Consider the following 22,345-nt stretch of genomic DNA (forward strand, 5'->3'; position numbering starts at 1 on the left):
TTCGCTCTCCCAATGGCCTCCACCCAAAACTTAGTAACCGGGCAGTCAAGGCGCGCGGCCAACACCCCGAGAAGACTGTTGGCGCTGCCGCGCTCCCGTCTCAGCATGGAGGCGATTCTTTCCCGCCTAATGACAAAAAAGTCATCTAGTCGCGCCTCAGCGAACATGCCAGACGCGCTGCAGAGCTTCGGCAGCCGAAACAGCATTCTTAAGATGTTACTCTGATTATGATTATTTAACGCGTAATGCGTTACCTATATTAAGTAGGCCCGTTGTGTAAACTTCACCCACAGGCTGCACGTGTAGAAAGTCTGACAGTAGGCTCTAAAGAGCGTCAATGTAACTGCTTTATATGTATACACAAATATGTCTACAAATAAATACCATTTTTGTACAGTTTCGCGGATCAGTTCTCCTGTGTCTACATGGGTTTCTTCAATGTAAAAGGCACAGTTTATAAGAAGGTCGTGGCAATTATTGAAAGTAAGTCCTTTTTTTTAAAATTTATTTGATGACCATGGACACTGTCCTTCAGTGGTGTCGTATTCTTATACATAAAAACCATAAAAATACATAATAATAGCTATAACAACATTAGATGAAAAGTACACAAAAAAAACCGGCCAAGTGCGAGTCGGACTCGCGCACGGAGGGTTCCGCACCATCAACAAGAAATAGAGCAAAACAAGCAAAAAAACGGTCACCCATCCAAGTACTGACCCCGCCCGACGTTGCTTAACTTCGGTCAAAAATTACGTTTGTTGTATGGGAGCCCCACTTAAATCTTTATTTTATTCTGTTTTTAGTATTTGTTGTTATAGCGGCAACAGAAATACATCATCTGTGAAAATTTCAACTGTCTAGCTATCACGGTTCGTGAGATACAGCCTGGTGACAGACGGACGGACGGACGGACGGACAGCGGAGTCTTAGTAATAGGGTCCCGTTTTTACCCTTTGGGTACGGAACCCTAAAAATAAAATAACAATTGTAGCAATTAGCAAAAACAACTTAGAAATCTTTTTGAAACTATAAACGTGGATTGGATTTTTATTTCTTTCAATTTCCATATGACACATTATATTTTACTAATAATTTATTTTATATTTCAGATCACTGTGAGTAGATTTTCTTTTGAATTGATTTTTTAAAGAAATGCATATATAACTTGTATATAACCAAATGATTTATTCCCATTCAATTTTTAGCTCCAAGTAAGTTATTTTATTTTATTCTTAATTAAAACATTTAATTTTACGAAATGCTCGACTGATATAAGATTGAACTTTCGATTGGCGTTTAATATCAAAGATTACTTTGTTTAGCTGTGAAAATCCCCGAGGTGGTGAAAATACCGGCACCGAAAGAAGATGACAGCTTGGACCAGGAAATCACGTTCGAGGCAGAAAATGACGCGTGTGACGTCAGAGAGGTAACAAATCTACAAATGTACACAGTACTGCAATAAATCATTCTTATTCTTATAATTATAATCATCTACAGGCACAGACAAGACATCCTCCAGACTGAGCATAATAGCGCTACCCCCTCTGCCACAAATATACGGTAGTTTTACTCCGTTTTCGAGTCAAAGTGTCTTTGTGTGATGTGACGTCCGTGTCTTTGAACGGACCAATCACGGCACGGGACTCGCTCACCTCGTCCCCCGCACCCTAGTATTTTTGGCAGCATCGGTTTCATGAAATAATTGCTCTAAACTCCGTCTAGAGGATTCCTAGTCTATGCCTACAGGTAAGCCAATTCGTACTTACTACGTCCTGACTCCTGGCCGGTTTGGGCCTCGGCGGCTGAGTTTGTGTTGGCTAGTGAGAGAGACGATCGTGAGCTCTCAGGTGGCTGACGTAGCCTATTTTTGCAGTGTACGTACAGCCACTCACCGCAGGTCAGCACCCCTCCGACGAAATTGTAGTTTATTACCGCAGGTGGTCGGGTCTTAAACTCATCACGCTTCGCGTCGAGTTCCACTCGCCTCTGCTCTTGCCTTTGTGTGTCGTACTCAAAGTCGTATACAATACGAAAATTCTTGCCCTATGACGGCTATATATGACGGTATTTACTGAAATCAATGTTGTCTATATGTTGTTATGTTGTCTTACTTTTGATTAAATATTACCTACTTTTAACCAGGTAGTCGTGAATGGAATCAGTTTGGAGCAATCCGCTAGAAGATCAAATACACTTAGCCAAGCTATGTTCCAAGTAAGTTGAACGTAACGTACAAGTAAGGCTTTTTAAATCAATAGGGAGTATTACTTAGATTGTGACTTGTTGTGGGAGTGGCGCCACCTACGCAGAGTTTTGCGTAATATTCCCTAATAATCCAGGAGAAGGGTTTAACAATATTATACAGCAATTTTTGTGTAAATGATTTTATTTTAAGGTAATCTAAGATGAAGCTTCTGACCGAATTTGACCCTTATCCTTACCTCAGGGCTCTAACCCTTAAGGACCACTTGCACCATCCAAGGTTAGATTGTACTGGTAACTCCGGGTTTAGTGGCTAACCCTGGATGGCGCAAGTGACCCTAAGTCATACATGCCGGCCCGAGCCCTTGATCAGGGTAGAGCGAAATGGGGTTTGGCACCCTTCGTTGAAGTGTTCAAGCGTATTTTCCACCCCCCCCCCCCCACACTCGCGTCTTTTAAAACTTTTTTCTCATTTGCCATTTTGGCGCCCCTCTTGCCATCCGGCGCCTAGAGCGGTCGCTCCACTCGCTCTACCCTAGATCTGGCCCTGCATACATGTAGATTAGGAACACGCTGTTTTCATGCCAAGTACTACATCAATTATAGAGTTTATAAAGATATGTAGGTATGTATTTTCACTGCCAAGTTTGGCAAATTTAGCGTGGTGGTCAGGGACTATTCATTGAGTAGGTACAAATACATAGATCACTAGATTAGTTTTGCATTTAGACAAATATGAAGCACAGAGGAGACCTATCACACTAGATGTAAGAGCACCTACCAAATATTTTTTGCAAATTCTTTTCAGGTCACTCAGAACACTATAAACATCCACATAGGCCCTTTCCTGGAGCCGTACGCCGGCACATACCAGGCCAAGTTCGCGTGTGGAGATGAAACCATCACTAAGAACATTATGGAGGTCACATTGTTAGTATCATTGTTTTAATGATATACCTAACGTATGCTAAAAATACCTTTAATAACCGTATTTCTACTTTTTTTCTACTCCCGTACTTTTATTTGTCATTTAAAGGGTCGTGCACACACCTTTAAAACCCTACTTTATAGTTGCCAAGACAAGTCTCTAGTCTATTCCCCAAAAAATAATTTGTGCATACACGCAGTATCTTTTTGGCGATTTTACGATACTTCGTGTAATGACCACTTAAAAAATATTGAATGAAATACAGTGTTGCCAACCTTATTTTAAATGTCACCTCTGACAAATAAGTGAACCATAGACATGTTTTTTTTTTTTAATTTCATTAATTCATTCATTCTTTTCGCGCCAGTACCCTCCATTTTTGGTACTTCTTGTATTAAAAATATTTGATAAATTTACAATTTTATTTCAAAGTAAGTGCTTGGTCGTAGAAAAAGTATTGTATGCAACGTTGTTTAACTGAGTCAAAAAATACTCGTGGCGTCTTTATTAACAATTTTCGGCTTCGCCTTAAATTGTTACTCACGCCACTCGCCTTTTTTGACCTCTCTTAAACAACGGTTGCATAAAATACTATAATATCACGGTCACAAATATTGAGGTTTTTTGGAAAGACGTTTAGATACACCAACGATAACTTAGCTATGTATTTTAATTTTTTTAGTAGGTATAAAGAGTTGTTGTAGATTAATGTTATATGTTGACACTGGTGCCACGGGAAAAAGGAAAGTGTTTACTTTGGGACGCTACGTGTGTAAGCACTTTTGGCCCCCCACACCTTTGTCGCACCATCCGGCCGGCGGGCGCAGCCGCTGAGTTGGCGGCCCTATATAAACATCAAAAGTACTCAGCAGTGCTAGTCGTCACTATAGGGATGATGACACATGTTGAATTTTATAACAAAATCTAGTAAAGTAGATAGCAAACAAGCAATTTATCAGAATAATCTGGATATTAAAATAAAATATGGAAATGTTACAAAAATACAGGACTTGAAAGTTACAAAATTGAAGTTTTTTTAAACTTCCAAAAACGATAAACGGAAAGTAACGATCGACGAACGATAAAAGTAAGGATACCATTCGATTCCAAAAAAATATTGTATAGCAACTATATACAATTTTCTTGTTTTGTCCATACGACAAGATGGGCTCACAGAGACCTTGAAGTCACGTTCATTTATCGTTTTGTTAAGGGCGTTTCGCGCCTGAAGTGCGACTCGGCCTTTGACTACAATTTCTGTGTTTTGTGTTACTTTAATGCAATGGGTCCCATATAGACATTTGATCCTAAAAACAAACCCGATCGATTGATACCATAAATGAAAATTAGTCATGTAGGTAGCCTATTACCTGTTCGTCCCAGTAGCCGTAGAGACGTCCGGTTGTTGGTGCGCTGAGGCAAAAACCTTCCTTGGGGAGGTAGGTCGCCGCCTGCAAGAAAGGGGCCTTGACCCGCGCTCGGGGTTTTTCCTGGTGCAAAGGCTGTCCAATTCAACGCGGTAATGCAGCTAGTGTGATGGGCACCTTTGCGACGGGGGTAGCGCGTGGAGGCCTCTTTTAGTAGTTTTTATATTCCTTGTTTTGTTTTAGATATATTTAGGGTTGTTAGTATTAGTTTAGTATTCATAGATATATTTAGTTCATAAGTTATATATTTGTCTTTTTACTGTCTTTTTCAATGAAATAAATTGGTATTATGTTATATGTTAGGTATAACATTTTATTTTAATGTAAGATGAAATATTTATAACTAAAAAAAAATTAAATTAAAAACATTATAATGAGGCTTGTTTTCTAATTCAGCATTTATTTTATTTCAGGGAAGAACATTCTGGTAAGTTGAAAATCAACATAATTAACGTGTTAAAGCAAAAAAAAATTAAAAGAATAAAAGTTACTTTATCAGTTTTATCAGTATTACACTGCACTGCATGCTGCATGCAATCAATGATTTATAACTCAAGATAGGTTATAGGCGTTCCAAAATTGAAGCGCTTAACTTGTGACAAATTGGACAAGTTGCCTTTAATCGCGGCTGGATAAGCGAGAAATGTGCACGCGCTAACGAGCTCCCGCGCACCGAAAGAGAAAGAGACGACCTTATGTTTAACAACGAGTGTGACAAAGATGGATAGAATGAGAAAATTAATCAAAAATAACAAATTTCTTCGTAGGCACAGAAATAAATATGGAAGTATTTTTTGTGCTCCTCAAGTATGAGTATAACCTATCTATGATTATATAATATCATTGCATGCAATATAGAGATTTTTGTCGATTGATAAGTTTGCCATGTGGTAAAATTTCACTACATCCTTTATTTAATAATTTAACCCCTAACTTCGAAATTGTTATGCTGATGGACTCGAGGATTATTTAACTCCAAATATGTGAAATTTATCTCTTTTTACGGCTTCTAAAAATGTCACCGATAATCGCATGCGATGTGCGAATGGGACACTTGATCGATCAATTGAATTTACTTTATGATTGAATTCGTTGCTCCTAACTTAACCGGCAATTACCACACACACACACACACACACACACACACACACACACACACACACACACACACACACACAGAGCACTTTAAGCCCCCATTCGCACGGCAGCTTTTTCAACACGCGTTAAAAAAGCGCTTGAATCTGTCCGCATTCTAAATTAGATTTAACGACCAAGGCTTAAAGTCGAAAATCCAACAACGCTTGATAAAAAGCGCCACCGCTGTCGCGTGTCGTGTGAATAAATACACATGTATCCATTTGTGTCATTCAAACGCTTTTTTAACGCGCGTTGAAAAAGCTGCCGTGCGAATGGGGGCTAAGTGTAGAGAGACCTAGAGACATGACACTGTATTGTATTATATATGTGTATGTGTGTAATTTCGTCTTGATTAATATTATATTTAATTAATATTTTTAGATTCAGGTGGCGGAGGATCAAATTTGGGTATGTATATTTGTCTTTTGCTTGTCTACATTTACAAGAGTTAATATGGAGTGTCGTTTTTAATTAATTATTAATTAATCATTTTTTATTTGCAATTTAGATGACGACACACATAAATCTGAATCGGGTATGTATTGCCGCCTGCTTATTTGAAATAACCCTAAAACTATAATTTTCACCGAAACTATGTATGACATTTTAATTTTGGCACAAATACTGATGTGGCTAATATCAAATATCAAATATCAACATTTATTCAGCAAATAGGCCACAAGGGCACTTTTACACGTCAATATGGAATTTACATACAGCAAAAAAAAAAACACATCAATAATTATAAAATACAACTAAGCCGTAAATATCAAATCAAACTAACATAGAGATGTATAAAGCCTCTTGTTAAATTTGTAACAAAATCATCATATATTGTATACTACTGCTGCCATCTGTTAATGGCTAAGCAACAACTTGTATCTTGGATAACGGTATATTTGAAAAATAAATTTAGTCTGTTTGCAACTGTCAACACGAGTTTTATTAGGTTATGTGTCCAGTGCAATTTTTTCACAAAAAGTAAAGTAAAAGCGATCAGATTAGTCCAGAATTATTGTTCAGTTGTGCAGTGTTAAATTGTTAAAATATGGCTACAAATTTCATCGCGAATGTGCCAAAATTGAAGGGCCGTGAAAATTACGATGAGTGGGCGTTTGCGGCTGAGAATTTGCTCGTCTTGGAGGGAATGACTGATGTCATCCTAAGCAAAAAAGAAGACGAAAGTAAACCGGCTACGGCGGCAGCGACTGCGGCAGCCGAAACGTTGGACGCAAAAGCCAGAGCGAAGCTAGTTTTAACAATAGACCCGAGCTTATACGTCCATATTAAAAGTACGAAGACCACGAAGGAATTATGGGACAAGTTAAAATCAATGTTTGATGATCGAGGTTTTTCCAGAAAAATTACCCTTCTTCGTAATTTAATATCAATTAGGCTGGAGAATTGTGATTCAATGACGTCATACGTAACCCAAGTTGTTGAAACATCTCAGCGGTTGAAAGGTACGGGATTTGACATAAACCATAAAGTAAGTATAGTATAGAGTAATCGGCCCATACAAGCCTCGCTTAGTTCCACAAAAATCCAAGAGATGTCACTCAGAGCACCATTGGGCCTAAATATATATTTGTGTTATTTCAAATCTTGCCAATTTTTAAATTAACATGTATAGTTCTAATTTATTTAGCATATTACAACAAAAACCTTTTAAAACATCCATTTACACATAGTAAATCGACGCAGAAAAAAATAAATAAATAATGGCATGAACTATTCTAAGCGCCATCTATCGCATTACTAGACAGTTAGTTTCTTGCCGTTGTAACACACTAAATAGCTCGATTGTTTGAGAAAGACTATCAATAGATGTCACTGTAGTAAATCCTCATACTTTATGATCATATCACAGACAACATATCAACATTATTAAGTAATAAATAATATAATTTTTCTCAAAAATGGACGGCAAAGTCGACGTTGCCGGTTAAAAAATAGGTCGCGAAGTGTGTAGTTTATGGTCATTCTAAAAATTAAAAAGTTAAAAACATTGCTGTCTCGATTTCGGGACTGCAATGTTGCATACAAATTCCATTATTAAACGAGTTCCAAACTTTTTAAAACTTTAAATGGCCATATCAAATGAAGGCATAGGTCCATTAAACAGCCGAACAGATGATCAGCACTTATTATTAATATAATGTTGGTACCGCGACTATTTAGGTGTCTCAAATACGTTGGCGTATTTTCAGCAGAAAAATACACTTCTATTTTTTTTAAAGGCGGCAAGCAAATCTTTTTAATGGTTTTACTTTTCTCTGTGAAAATTAGAACGTTGCTTCTGTAAAATATCTCTTGCACCATTTTTGAGAAAAGCACTATATATGACTCGGCTGGAAGGCTACTTGCTGGCTTCGGATTCAATTAAACGGACTCCCAAGGTCGTCCGTTTAAAACGAATCCTCAGCTTGCAAGTAGCTACTTCCGAACCTCGACAATAATGTACTATTGTTCTTAGAAACGTGATAATAATTAAAATATATTAAACCTACATGGTATCATCAGCCACACTGTTAAGTGTTAACTGTACCGATGTACAGTTAGGAGTGTTGCTGTTTGTATATTAATTTACTTATCCTTACGCATTACAAAATTGTCCTCATATAGCTATACATATATTTTAGGACAGTCTTACACTAATCGACCTACTTGGTAACAAAACATTGTAAATTCTTGAGTAGTTTGAATAGCAGGGCAGGTGACAAAAACTTGCTCAAAAGCATAGAAGGTAGCATCCTATAGAAGTGGTGTACGCGTGCCTCCGTGAGGGACAAAACATGTAAATTCGACCAATCATAGCGTCGCATTGCGCCGCTATGATTGGTCGAATTTATTTGTTATGGTGGGCAACAAATGAATTCGACCAATCACGGTGGTCAATTTACGGTGGGGAATAAAACAAGATGTGAGACTGTGACAAGGACAAACAATAATAGCGCTTTCGCTGCTACTCCTACTGAAAGATACATAAGACTATCCCGTTCTGTCAGTTATCCCCTGCTTCTATTCATGCTCAAAAGAGAAGAGACATCCGACATTTAAAAAAATATCCCTATATGTATGAGAGCAATAATACAATGTGTAAATGTAAATACATACATATCTTATATTTTATGATCATATCAAAGCTGGAAGTCCTAGGTTCGGATCCCCCTAAAAGTGTATTAATATGGTGTCCCATGGTGGTGGCCCATTTGTCCCCGCCGCCATACAAGAGGTGTGGACAGATGGGAATAGATATAGACCATTAATATATACACACACAATTAAAAAACAAATAAATGTCCTATGAGGATTTGAACCCAGGACCTCCTACTTCATAGCACATAGCAGAGCAGGGTCACTGTCACTACTGACTAGCTAGGAGGCCGTAGAAATAATATACAATTTATATATATTTAAATTAAGTACAGTCAGCGTCGTATAGTAGGTCGCATCCAAAGTATTCAAATAGTTCAGTACGCCATACAAATAATATGGTGTACCGAACTATTTGAATACTTTGGATGCTACCTACTATATGACGCTGACTGTACTTATATAACAATTAACAAATCAGACTGGCAGCCACAGTTTAATGGCTAATCTAGGATTAAAACTTTTTAGTGGCTTGCCATTATGTTCAAAACATTTAGCTTCATACCACATCAAATATTTAAGTTTACCGCCATTGCCCGCCAGCATTGAACAAATTGGTTGTTAGTGGGTAGACAAAATAAAGTCACTATCATGTTAAACATTGAATTTATTAATTGTATTTTATTATTTTTAAGAGAATCTTCATAGCATGTGTCTGTCCGTTGAAACAGGAATCAATCTCAACCATCTTCCACTCAAAATATTTTACTTGTGGTACAGTCGCCATCAGATATATCGGAGCGGCCAAGGCGCTCACAAATATCTGAACACGCCTCTATTGTCAGGGCGTTAGAGTGCGTGTTCAGATATTGTGAACACCTTGGCCGTTCCGATATATCTGATGGCGACTGTACAGAGATGCATTGACTATTTCATCTTCACTCTCTTGTTGCATACATTGTAACTTCTAGTGGCTAGAGGCTGGGTCCTGAAATCAGAAACATATTTTTTATATATAAAATGTAATAATATCACAATAAAGTTTAATACACATTGCCTTCACATTGGAGTCTGTTTGCAAACACTAACCATTGTATAGATTTAGACCAAGAAAAGTATGCAGCGATATTGATCGCCTGCGCAGTACATGTGTTATTTTAAATGTCAAACATCTTTGAAATTATGACGTACCTTTCTTCTTTCTTGCTCTAACTCTAAATACTTTGGAATCTTTTGCTTGCTCGGGTATCAATATTAGCATGGGGGGTTAAAATAAAACTTGACAATAGTTATTAGTGGGCAAGGGGGCAAAGCAGTTGTTTAACCGCTCATGCTAATGTTGATTCCAGGGCAAGCAGAAGATTTGAACTATGAGCGTAGCGAGTGGTTCGAGAAGTGGAATCTTGAGCGTTGTGAGAATTCAAGGCACGAGGGTTAAACAAACATTGCCACCTAATGAAACACAGAATTTATCACCATGCCAATGCAGGGAAAATACCAACTATAAAATACCAAAAAAATCAAATCCACATGAACATTATAAAGAATTTATAATTCAAAATCATCATTTAAAAGTAAATTCTACCAGCTAACATAAGGAAACTCAAAATTTAGATCTGATTACTTTGCCCCACATGTGGGATAAATCATAAATGCAATTTTCTCATTAGTATTTGAACAATCAAGGGGGCCTTTACCAGTTGGTGTGGTGATAAATTATTTAATTAACCTTTGTATTCAAAACAAACTTACCTGAAGTGTTAATTTTTTATCAATTTTATCATTTATTGGCAAACAGTAGACACTGTCAGATTAATATGTAGGTTTTACCATTAGTAGTGTTCCGTTACTACATCGGCAATTCACGTCATCATCACAGGTCTTTTCGTCTATTGCAGACGATTTATGCATTGCTGTTTAGACAACGGGTTTGGTGATTGTGGAGGCCGATGCGTGAGCGGCACGACCTCCCACATTTTGGGCACATGTCACGCTTAGCACAGTCTTTAAAGCGCCACATCGGTCTTCCAACTTTCCTTTTAGCATACCTACGCAACTGCACCAAGCAAGACACGTCTAGGTATTCTATTCACGTACTTGTACTATAGTTCAAATGAAGCTATAATATGAAATTAATAAGTTTGTATAAACAGAAACAAAGCAAAGGCAACCAACAAACGCGGTGCCGCTTTGTGGCGACTTGACTATTTGACAGTTTATTTTTAGTGTTGCCGTTGAAAGTTCTTTCTTGTCCCTAAATAGAGCTTTTATGATTTATTATTATACAATATTATTAGTTCAAATAAAATATGATATTCCAAAAGACTACAAATAATATTATATAGTACTTAAATTCCAAAATAATGATAATTATGCCTCAGTGTCCATTTCTGAGGGCCTACCGCGAACCACGTTCGACGTGTTGCCTCTCTGTCGCACTTGTAAATTCGTACGTAAGTGTGACAGGGAGGCAACACGTCGAACGTGGTTCGCGGTAGGCCCTCAGCTTTTTTAAGGAACAGGCGTATAACATTACCCTGAAGTAGGGGACTAATTTTAAAATAGCAATAATCATTACTTGATGCCGTTTTTGACGTTTCTGTGCACGCTGTTGTCTGTCTATACTTATAGGTCACATAATTAGTGATACAAACACCTGCCTGGTCAATATACGCAAAATTAGATATATTTATTCTAATTATAACAGAAAAAGTTTATTAAAACAAACATTAAATGCTTTTGTATAATAATTTCAGGTTTGATAGGTACGGGTTTTGCCATGGGAGAAGTTGAAAAGGAACGTTATGAAAACATATCTTTGTATGTATAGGTACTAAGATGGTACAAATCATGTACAAATCTGTTGCTTAAAAATAAAAGCACGACGCGACGTTGCCAAACTGCTATGAGTTACTGCGAAGCGAGTCCAGTTTAACTCGACAACGTCGCATCGTATTGTTACAATAGGGTATTTTCGTACTAGTCAAATCAGTTACTTTTTTATAGTTATTGCAATGCAACTTGTATCGTAAATTTTTAGAAGGCACGATAAGAGTGAATTGAGCATGAATTGAGGTATTTTATCTCATTAGGATCGAAAGAGCTCGTGAATTTGAGTACAAATAACACAAAAGTGGCAAAAAAGATCACAATATAAAAAATGGCAAAAAATAGTAGTTTTCGATATAAGTGCGAGAAGTATGTCATTTTGCACGAGTACCGAGCTTTCGATTTTTCCGGAAATATACTGAGGGGCTACCGCCAAAACCGAAATTCGCAAATTGCGGGGATCTTTCTCTTTTACTCCAATGCAGGCGTAATTAGAGTGACAGAGAAAAATGCCCGCAATTTGCGAAATTCGATTTTCGCGGTTATAGCCCTGTCACTTACAACGGATGCCTTTGCTTTGATATCTGGTGGCGTTAAATTAACTCCAAAATCGTCTGAATCACTCATTTTTATTTAATAACTTATGCTTTCTTGGCAATTACTTACAAACATAAATCACTTTAAATGTTGAATAAAAAAGGCGGGAAGGGAATAAAAAAAGTTTTACTTTTAATTGCCATTTTTTTCAATGTGGATTCTGTTGTCACTGTTGTCAGCATTATGCCAATTGAAGAGAAATTGTATTATTAAAATTAATAAAATTAATTTTCAGAACATATAATTATACATGGTCAACCAGATCTTGACAGTAGAAAAAGGCGGCAAATTTGAAAAATGTAGGCGCGAAAGGATATCGTCCCATAGAAAATTTGAATTTCGCGCCTTTATTTTACTGACAAGATTTGGTTGACCAGCTATATGTAAAAAAACATGAATCTTTTGTTATTTCATTATATTGATATATATCTAATTAATTACATTTATATTAAGTGTATAAAGTGTATTGTACGAACGTCAGCTTCATTCTGTCGCGCGTTGTTCAAGTAATACTATTGGGTCTCGAATAATACTCCTTTATGCCCAATCGCGCGTTGTTCAGGTGGGTCATTTATAAGCGGGTCTCGCATAATACTCATTTATTTAAAATGTATCAATCAGATTACTTTTTAGCACTAGTGTAAAAAAATCAAACTTTACGCACGATTTGCAGCTACAAAAACTAAACTTTTTGAGCAATTGGATTAAAAAAATATAAAGAAACGCTCAAGTACCAGTGGCATGGTGGCATATAGACGGACTTACGCCAGTAGTAATGTCTAATCCTTTTGCCATGCACCAATGGTAGCATGCGCAAAATTATTATGACAGGTATTTATTTTCAGCCGGTTTAAATAGTTTCGGCAAGACTTATGTAGCATTCTTATAATATATAAATATTATCATCACCACAGTATCGTTTTCCGAAATTACTTTATGGTTATACCGTTTGGCTACGCTATTTCTCTGTACCCTGCCTCTCCCTTCCCTCCCTGTACTCCTTAAGTGCCCGAACTCTCTTTACTCATACTGAAAGATACATAAGACTATCCTGTTCGGTCATTTCCTTCCACCCCTCATGCTTGATCCAGTTTTAAACTAGATTCATGATTTATTCAATACGCTATAAAGCGACATCTGTTGATTACTTCTAATCGTTGGCAACGACATATGTCTACTAACTTTCAATGAAGACGTATAGATGTCGTTAGGAATTCTATGATTTGGATGTGACACAGCGCCATCTTGTATCCATGATAGGCAACAGTGCTTTTTCAGTGACGCCATCTGGTAATGGTGCGCTTTTAGGCGGTCACATTTGAATGTATGGGATAGCAGCGTCTGTATATATGTAGTCTGTGCATAAACGAACAATGGATTGGATCGTTACTGTTGGCAGGATTGCCGGACAAGTTTTCGCCAATGATAATGGCGATCGAGCACTCAGGCATTTCTATCGACGCAGATGTCATTAAGTCGAAACTGCTTGATATGGAATCGAGTGAACCGCAGTCTAGCGGGGCGTTTGCAGTAAAAGGTTTTCAGAAGCAGAAACCTGGCAACACTAAAAACGAGTCTATGGCGAGAAACGTCAATGTCAATGTCAAGTCGTCGAACAAGAAAAATATTGTTTGTTATTCGTGTCACCAGCCGGGTCACTACAGAAATCAATGTAAAATGATCGATAAAACTGAAAAACGGAAGCAATCAAACGCATTTAGTGCAGTATTTTTGAGTGCGCAATTCAGCGCGTCTGATTTCTACGTGGATTCGGGAGCGAGTTCAAATATGAGTCCGAATAAAGAATGGTTGACAAATGTGTCAAACAATCCTCGAGTTAATGAGATCGTGGTTGCAGATAAAACCGTAATACCAGTTGAATGCAGTGGCGATTTGTGCATCACCACAGAGGCTGAGGGTATTGAATACGAGATTCCAGTTAAGGACGTGTTATATGTACCGTGTTTAGCAACGAATTTATTGTCAGTTAGCGAACTCTTGCGCAAGGGCAATACAGTTTCATTCGAGAAAACCGGATGTCGTATTTTCAACCAAGATAACGTATTGGTGGCTACAGCGGACTTAGTTGAAGGTGTATATAAGCTGAATTTACTTAAATCGAACAGCTGTTTTTTGTCATCGACGACGGCAAGAATTTGGCATCGTAGATATGGTCATATTAATAGTGACGACCTTAATAAAATGAATGAAGGTGCAGTTACAGGAATGTCAGTGAAAGACAAGATAAATATTACCAAAGAAAACTGTGTGGTATGCTGTGAGGCTAAGCAAGCTCGGCTACCATTTTCTCACATTGGTACCAGGAGCACGGAGGTTCTTCAGAGGGTACATATAGACTTATGTGGGCCTATGGAGTCAAAATCTATAGGAGGCTCAAAATACTTTATGCTTTTAGTAGATGATTATAGTAGAATGACTTTTGTTTATTTCTTGAAAACAAAAGATGAAGCTTTCGAACACTTCAAGCAGTTTAAATTGTTGGTTGAAAACCAAACTTCAAAGAAAATTCGGTCCATTAGGACAGACAACGGATTAGAATTTTGTAATAAAATCTTTGATAAATATCTACAAGACTCAGGCATAGTACATCAGAAGAGCAACCCATATACGAGTGAACAGAATGGCCTTGTTGAACGGCAGAATCGGTCGATCGCAGAGAAGGCTAAAAGTTTGGTGTTTGATGCAGAACTAGACAAGAAGTTTTGGGCAGAGGCCGTTCATACATCTGTGTATTTAAAAAACAGGTCTATAGCATCAGGTTTGAATAACAGAACACCATATGAGATGTGGACGGGGCAGAAGCCAGATGTAAGTAACTTACGTATCTTCGGAAGTAAAGTTATGGTCCATATACCTAAGGAGCGTCGTCTGAAGTGGGACAAGAAAGCAAAGCAGTGTATACTTGTCGGCTACGCTGATAATGTCAAAGGCTATAGAGTGTATGATCCTAATAGCAACAATATAATTACAAGTAGAGATGTAATTATAATTGAAGAGGGAGTCGAGAAAGAGAGCAGCGTGCAGATTGATATTTCATGTCCTGAAAAGAAGGTGGATTCGGCAGAAGTAGAGGTTCAAGCTGAAATGGAGCAAAATGCCCATACCTCAGATCATGGCGGACAAGAACTGAATGCCTCAGTTGAATCTGATGAGGCAGAGTTTTTTGAGGTTCCAAGTGGCCCAGATGACCATGGGCCTAACCCCATTGAGGTAAGCGTTTCAGCGACTGAAGATGCACCAGTTCAAGATGCATCCAGTGACACACCTACCAAGAGAATAAGAAGGAAACCAGAGAGATATGGATTCACAAATATGTGTGTGGAATCAAGTCAAAGCTCAGTTGAAGGAGGTATTAGTCTTCAAGAAGCTCTGAATGGCCCTGAATCTTCATTTTGGAAGGAGGCTATGAGAGAAGAATTAAATTCTTTTGAAGAGAACAGTGCGTGGGAATTAGTGGACTATCCTGAGAATAGCACAGTGGTTCAGTGTAAGTGGGTGTTCAAAAAGAAAATAGACTTAGAAAATAAAGTGAGATATCGTGCGCGGTTAGTTGCAAAGGGCTTCACCCAAAAGGAAGGTGTCGACTTCCATGAGACATTTTCTCCGGTGCTTAGATACTCTACATTAAGACTTTTGTTTGCTCTTGCTGTAAAACTTGATTTAGATGTAAGTCACTTGGATGTAACTACTGCTTTTTTAAATGGGTTTTTGGATGAGACAGTGTATATGAATCAGCCTGTTACTCCTGACTGCAGTGATGATAATAATAATAAAGTTTTAAAATTGAAAAGGGCTATCTATGGGCTCAAGCAGTCGTCTAGGGCTTGGTATCAAAGAGTAGAGGAGTACTTGCATAGTCTTGGCTATAAAAAGTCTAAATTTGAGCCATGTTTGTTTACTAAGTTTGAAGGTGATACTAAAATTATCATAGCTCTGTTTGTTGATGACTTTTTTGTTTTCTCCAACAGTAAACCAGCTACTAATCAATTAGTACAGGAGCTAAGTGTTAATTTTAAGATCAAAAACTTAGGTCAATTAAAACAATGTTTAGGCATGAGGGTCAAGGTCAAAAATGGTATGATAACAGTAGATCAGGAACAGTATGTAACTGAATTGCTCCATAGATTTAATATGACTGACAGTAAGTTAGCAGAAACTCCTATGGAAGTTAATCTACAGTGTGAAAAATCTGAAAATGTATGTAAAGATAAGAAATATCCATATCAACAATTGTTAGGTAGTTTAATGTACCTATCAGTTTTGACCCGACCTGATATTTCATATAGTGTGAGCTATTTAAGCCAATTTAATAATTGTCACAATGAAAATCATTGGAAACATGCTAAAAGAATTTTGAAGTATTTACATAAAACAAAAAATTATGGTCTTGTGTATAAAAAGGACAATTCATCTCTGGAATGTTTTGTAGATGCTGACTGGGGGTCAGATGTCAATGACCGACGGTCATATTCTGGGTTTTGTTTTACATTGTCAAATAGTGTAATATCCTATGAATGTAGAAAACAGAGAACTGTGTCACTCTCTAGTACTGAATCAGAATTTGTAGCCATGTCAGAAGCGTGTAAAAAAGCTATCTATTTAAAAAATCTCATTACAGAAATTTTAGGTAGCTGTGATCCCATTGTTTTGCACAACGATAATCAGAGTGCACAAAAATTGGCTGCAAATCCAATTTTACACAGGCGGTCAAAGCATATAGATATACGTTGTCATTTTGTCCGAGAAGCTGTGGCAAATAATTTTGTTAAAATTAAGTATATGCCAACAGCTGAAATGCCAGCAGATGTTTTAACAAAAAGTTTGACTTCTGTCAAACATCATAAATTTGTTAAATTATTAGGCATTACAGCTGTATAATAAATATAAGTTTATTTTTTGATTTTGTTAGGTGGTGGTGTTAAATTTGTAACAAAATCATCATATATTGTATACTACTGCTGCCATCTGTTAATGGCTAAGCAACAACTTGTATCTTGGATAACGGTATATTTGAAAAATAAATTTAGTCTGTTTGCAACTGTCAACACGAGTTTTATTACCTCTAAATGTCGAATTACAAAAAACGCAATAACAATAGTATTGAAAAAAAAACACAAAGATACAAAAACTATAATCTAAAATTATTTAGAGATGTAAATGTCTCTAAGTGTCATCATAACTAAAAGATTACAATATATAGTAGTTAATCAAATTATCCTTAGAGATGTATAGGGCTAAAAATAATAATTATATAAATACTAGATTTCTAACCCTTTCATAAAATATACCAATAATGCTTCATATTTACAGATACCGAAGGCCATGATACAAAAGGTATTACTAGGTGTAAGGTTAGGTTTTAGGCAACTACTTACTTTCTTCTAACCACTTTTATTTTATGGGTAAGTAGAGTCCGTCTACGCTAGCTATGACTTTGGCAAAACAAAGTGTGGTAGTATCATTATAATAAGAGGCGCCAGCATAAAAACCTTTGCCAGTTGCTAACCCTATTTATAGAGTTATAAAGTCGTCTAAATCTTGCATTATTTAATGTTATTCTTGTTGAATCTACATAAAAATAAAGTATTATCATAATGTGTTGGTTAAATTGGGCTGATCGACTAGACTATAGTTTGAGCATCCTGGTTTCGTAACCAACATAACATGCCAATCGTTTTTGCTGCATGCTACCACTGAAACGCAACTGTTACTGTCGCACAATGGAAGCTCAGAATAATAACTAATTATTATTCTGAGCATGGAAGAGTGATGGGAGACAGAACGCATTTCGTTCTCGTATCTGACGAAACGCAAGCGATTGTCACCACCACCCAATTAGAGCCACCCCACATTAACGTCTCCCGAGCGTCGGCGTTTAGTCAACTCTATGGCTGCTGCTCGACGCAGCGTTGGCGCAACTGCGCAGCGACGCCATTTTCGATAGACTAGACGCCGACGCTCAAAAGACGCTAGTGTAGGGTGGCCCTTAAGCAAGTTCTCTTCCCTTTTGAATTTGAAATAACTTTCCATGTTGACAGATGGCGGCAAAAACGACGATGAAGGTGGTGGAGGCAGTGGTGGTGAGATGTAGTGTTGGACGGTTTTACGGTACCAAACGGTACTCAGTAAAAAAAAAACTTAAATGAAATGAAAATGCTTTATTGCCACAAAAAAGTACAAAAATATAAACTAAACCAATTTATTATACTATACTAATAATACCTAAGTTATAATTATTCTAAAAAATTTGTCAAATGGTTTTGGCGTCAGCATGATGCTGAAAATACTAAAACCGGCCAAGTGCGAGTCGGACTCGCGCACGGAGGGTTCCGCACCATCAACAAAAAAACAAGCAAAAAAACGGTCACCCATCCAAGTACTGACCCCGCCCAAAGTTGCTTAACTTCGGTCAAAAATCACGTTTGTTGTATGGGAGCCCCACTTAAATCTTTATTTAATTCTGTTTTTAGTATTTGTTGTTATAGCGGCAACAGAAATACATCATCTGTGTAAATTTCAACTGTGTAGCTATCACGGTTCGTGAGATACAGCGGAGTCTTAGTAATAAGGTCCCGTTTTTACCCTTTGGGTACGGAACCCTAATAAAACTTGATAATAAAATACTATAAACTTCAATCACTTCTCTAGCACCGGCTGGCGTCAAGTTAGAAGTCTACGAGGCGTCCTGCGCTTTAGCAGGAGAGTGCAAAGAAGAAAAAACATACGACTGCGAAGGCTGCACGGTCAAAGGTGTCAAATGCAACGACGCTGCCGCTGATCCTGCCAAGGTTGTGATTGATGCAGATAAGAAGAAAATCGCTTTTGACTTCAAAGCGTAAGTATTTAGACATTGACATAGACATCATTCATTCGTAATTAGGTATTACAGGTCACAATTATTTTTAACTTATTTTATACATCTTAAATCTATTATTTACACCAATTCGCTGTTCTTTATAACCTAAAAACTCTTTAAAAGTATAAAAACTTTTCCTGACTAGCCAGTTTTAAATTAGCAGAATGATGGCAGTAATAATAATAATAGACGTACATAATACATAACCACTGCAGCAAACCTTACTATTGTGAAGACTGTAATTTAAAAGATGTAAAGTCTAATGTTGGCGTTGGTTTTGTCATGTTCTGTAGCAAGCAAGGTTATCTATGCTTTATACAATAACGTGGATAAAAACATATAAGTAAAGACACCTAGGTAGACATGTTTAAAGACACTGGAAACCATACGGCTGCGAAGACTGTCCGTTAAAAGCTAGTGCTGCTGCTGCTAGTATGTTGTATTACCAGAAATATAAACAATAACAAAAAAATGCTACATCAAATAGCCAAAATAACAATCGTTATTAGAAAACGCTAAACGAAACTTAAATAATGTTTGGAAGTAGTCGCGTGACTCTTCGTAGTAATGTACCTATCTGTCATCCCGATTTTAATTTTCGTTTGTTAATATAGCCGGTCAATCAACTTTGTCAGTAGAAAAAGGCAAATTTTTGTATGGGACTACATATAACCCTTCGTCCGTATATTTTTTTAAATTTGCCGCTCTTTTCTACTGATGGGACAAGGTGAGAAAACATACGGCAGGCGCACTGCAATTCTACGCTTAAATTAACTTATTAACAAGTTAAGATTTTTAGAATATAATTATTCATGTTATTATTTTTTAATGTAGATTCGCAGACACGGATTCTTGTGTGTACATGGGCGAGTTCGATGTTAACGGCAATGCGCATAACCAACCTGTAGCTGTTATAGACAGTGAGTTACTTTATCATTATATAAATTATGAGTGAAAATCCTGTTAGTTTATATCAATATAGTGAGTTATTTGTACTTTAAAAATAGAAATTACATATAAATAAATATTATAGGACAATCTTACACAAACAGACTGTAAAATGTCGTACATTCAGCAGTAAAAGTTACTAAGCGAGCCAGGTGTTCAAAATGATCTCAACGCGACTTTATTGTTAAGAGAATAAAAGCTTATCAAGGTAGTTTTGAACACCTCGCCCGGCTCGCCCGCTTAGCAACTTCTGCTGCTGACTGTAAGATCCTCTAACGGCCTTTTAGTTTGCGGACGGCATCACGACACACTTGTATAACACTGTATAACAGGACTAAAAATATTGGCTATATTGCATCCATTTTAAAAGTTGTTTGTTTATTTTTCAGACGATTGTAAGTATACCTATATCATTAAAATAATAAAAACAATATCGTAAATTTAAATTAACGAGCTAGTTTCATCATTGTTTGAATAAAAAAAATTGTGTACTTTTTTTTTAAATCGCAATTAAATAACTTGTTAATGTTTATTTCAGCTAAGGGTAAATCTTACGTGAACAAACTTATGTTTATTTAATCGAAGGCAAAGTATAAAATATAGTTTTGTTTTAATCGCAGCCGCTTTGTTTTATAAAGCTAAACTTTTTTTAAAGGAAAAAGCCGATAAAAGCAAATTATAGAGGGCGCTTTCAACGATTGTCTCTTCATTTTATTAAATATGATATATAGACTGTAAATCTCGATTAATTACGTGACTTGGACTTGGCGGAGGCAAAACATTTTTTGAAAAAACTTGGCGTGCTCCCATATTGTAGCTTGCGCAATAATAAATGGGAAGAGCAAATATTTACTCAAAAAACGCTCAGAACACTAAGTGTAAGGCCTGAGTGGGCGCTCGAGTTGGGCGTGCAGCAGCGGGGCGGGGCGTACGGCGTGCATGTTAAACAAATGCAAACGTATAGAAGCGGCCTTAGTGCACGCTGCTCACATCACGCGTGAGCCCGACGCCACGCTGCACGCCCCGCCGAACGCTCTGATTCGAGTGTCCACTCAGGCCTTACACTAATAGTGAAAACGCGACCTTACGCGTTTCATTTTCAGACGTCGCCCTCGACAAACAAAAGAAGACTGCAAAAGAAGGCGAGGCCGTGGAGGAGACAATCACATTCTCGGGTGAAAAGAAAACTGAAGTAGCGGAGGTATTCCTTTTTATTTTTTTGTTATAGCAACAATACAAAATATTCTACAAAAACACCCTAAATTACATTTATAGTATTTTATGCAACCGTTGTTGGAGAGGTTGGAGAGGTCAAAAAAGGCGAGTAGCGTGAGTAACAATTTGAGGCGAAGCTCGAAGCCGAAAATTGTCAATAAAGCGCCACGAGTATTTTTTGACTCAGTTAAACAACGTTGCATACAATACTTTTTCTACGACCTAGCACTTATTTTGAAATAAAATTGTAAATTTAACAAATATTTTTAATTCAAGAAGTAGCAAAAACAGAGTGTACGGGCGGGAAAAGAATGAATGAATGAATGAAATTAAAAAAAAACTTGTCTATGGTTCACTTATTTGTCAGAGATGACATTTAAAATAAGGTTGGAAACACTGTAGGTATTTCATTCAATATTTTTTAAGTGGTCATTACACGAAGTATCGTAAAATCGCCAAAAAGATACTGCGTGTATGCACAAATTATTTTTTAGGGAATAGACTAAAGACTTGTCTTGACAACTATAAGGTAGGGTTTTAAAGGTGTGTGCACGACCCTTTAAATGATACATAAAAGTACCTACGGGAGTAGAAAAAAAATGTTAAATGTCTTCCTGCAGATGTATTGAGTTCAGGTAGAGCTTTAAATAAAACAAAAACATTATATTACTACTTTTGCCATTTATACTTGCTGTATATACATATTTATATATTTTGTGCAATAAAGTTTAAATAAATTACTTTGCGAAATGATATTAGTTATAGCTGGTCAACCAAATCTTGTCAGTAAAAAAAGGCGCGAAATTCAAATTTTCTATGGGACGATATCCCTTCGCGCCTACATTTTTCAAATTTGCCGCCTTTTTCTACTGTCAAGATCTGGTTGACCAAGTATATTAATCAGTGCTAACCCGTTATACTTACTCGAGTATTTTTACATGCAGTTAACGTTCCCATCCTCCCATCGCAAAAAAAAAATAACCAAATGATTACCTAAAATATTTATTTATTTAATAAATATTCTATAGTTACACAAATAGCAAGGATGCAATATAACTTATTATTTATGTTAACTAACTCCTT

General features: G+C 36.9%; 1 protein-coding gene across 1 annotated transcript; it reads left to right on the forward strand.

The window, feature by feature from the left end:
* Positions 1–12: 12 nt before the first annotated feature.
* Positions 13–3,157, forward strand: LOC134660071 (uncharacterized). The gene is made up of 5 exons (XM_063515771.1): positions 13–215; positions 1,113–1,118; positions 1,312–1,432; positions 2,149–2,220; positions 3,017–3,157. The coding sequence occupies exons 1-5, from the start codon at positions 13–15 to the stop codon at positions 3,155–3,157; spliced, it is 543 nt and encodes a 180-aa protein (XP_063371841.1).
* The last annotated feature ends 19,188 nt before the right edge of the window (positions 3,158–22,345 follow it).

Source organism: Cydia amplana, chromosome 26 (genome assembly GCF_948474715.1).
Source record: "Cydia amplana chromosome 26, ilCydAmpl1.1, whole genome shotgun sequence".
Taxonomy (NCBI): Eukaryota; Metazoa; Arthropoda; class Insecta; order Lepidoptera; family Tortricidae; genus Cydia; species Cydia amplana.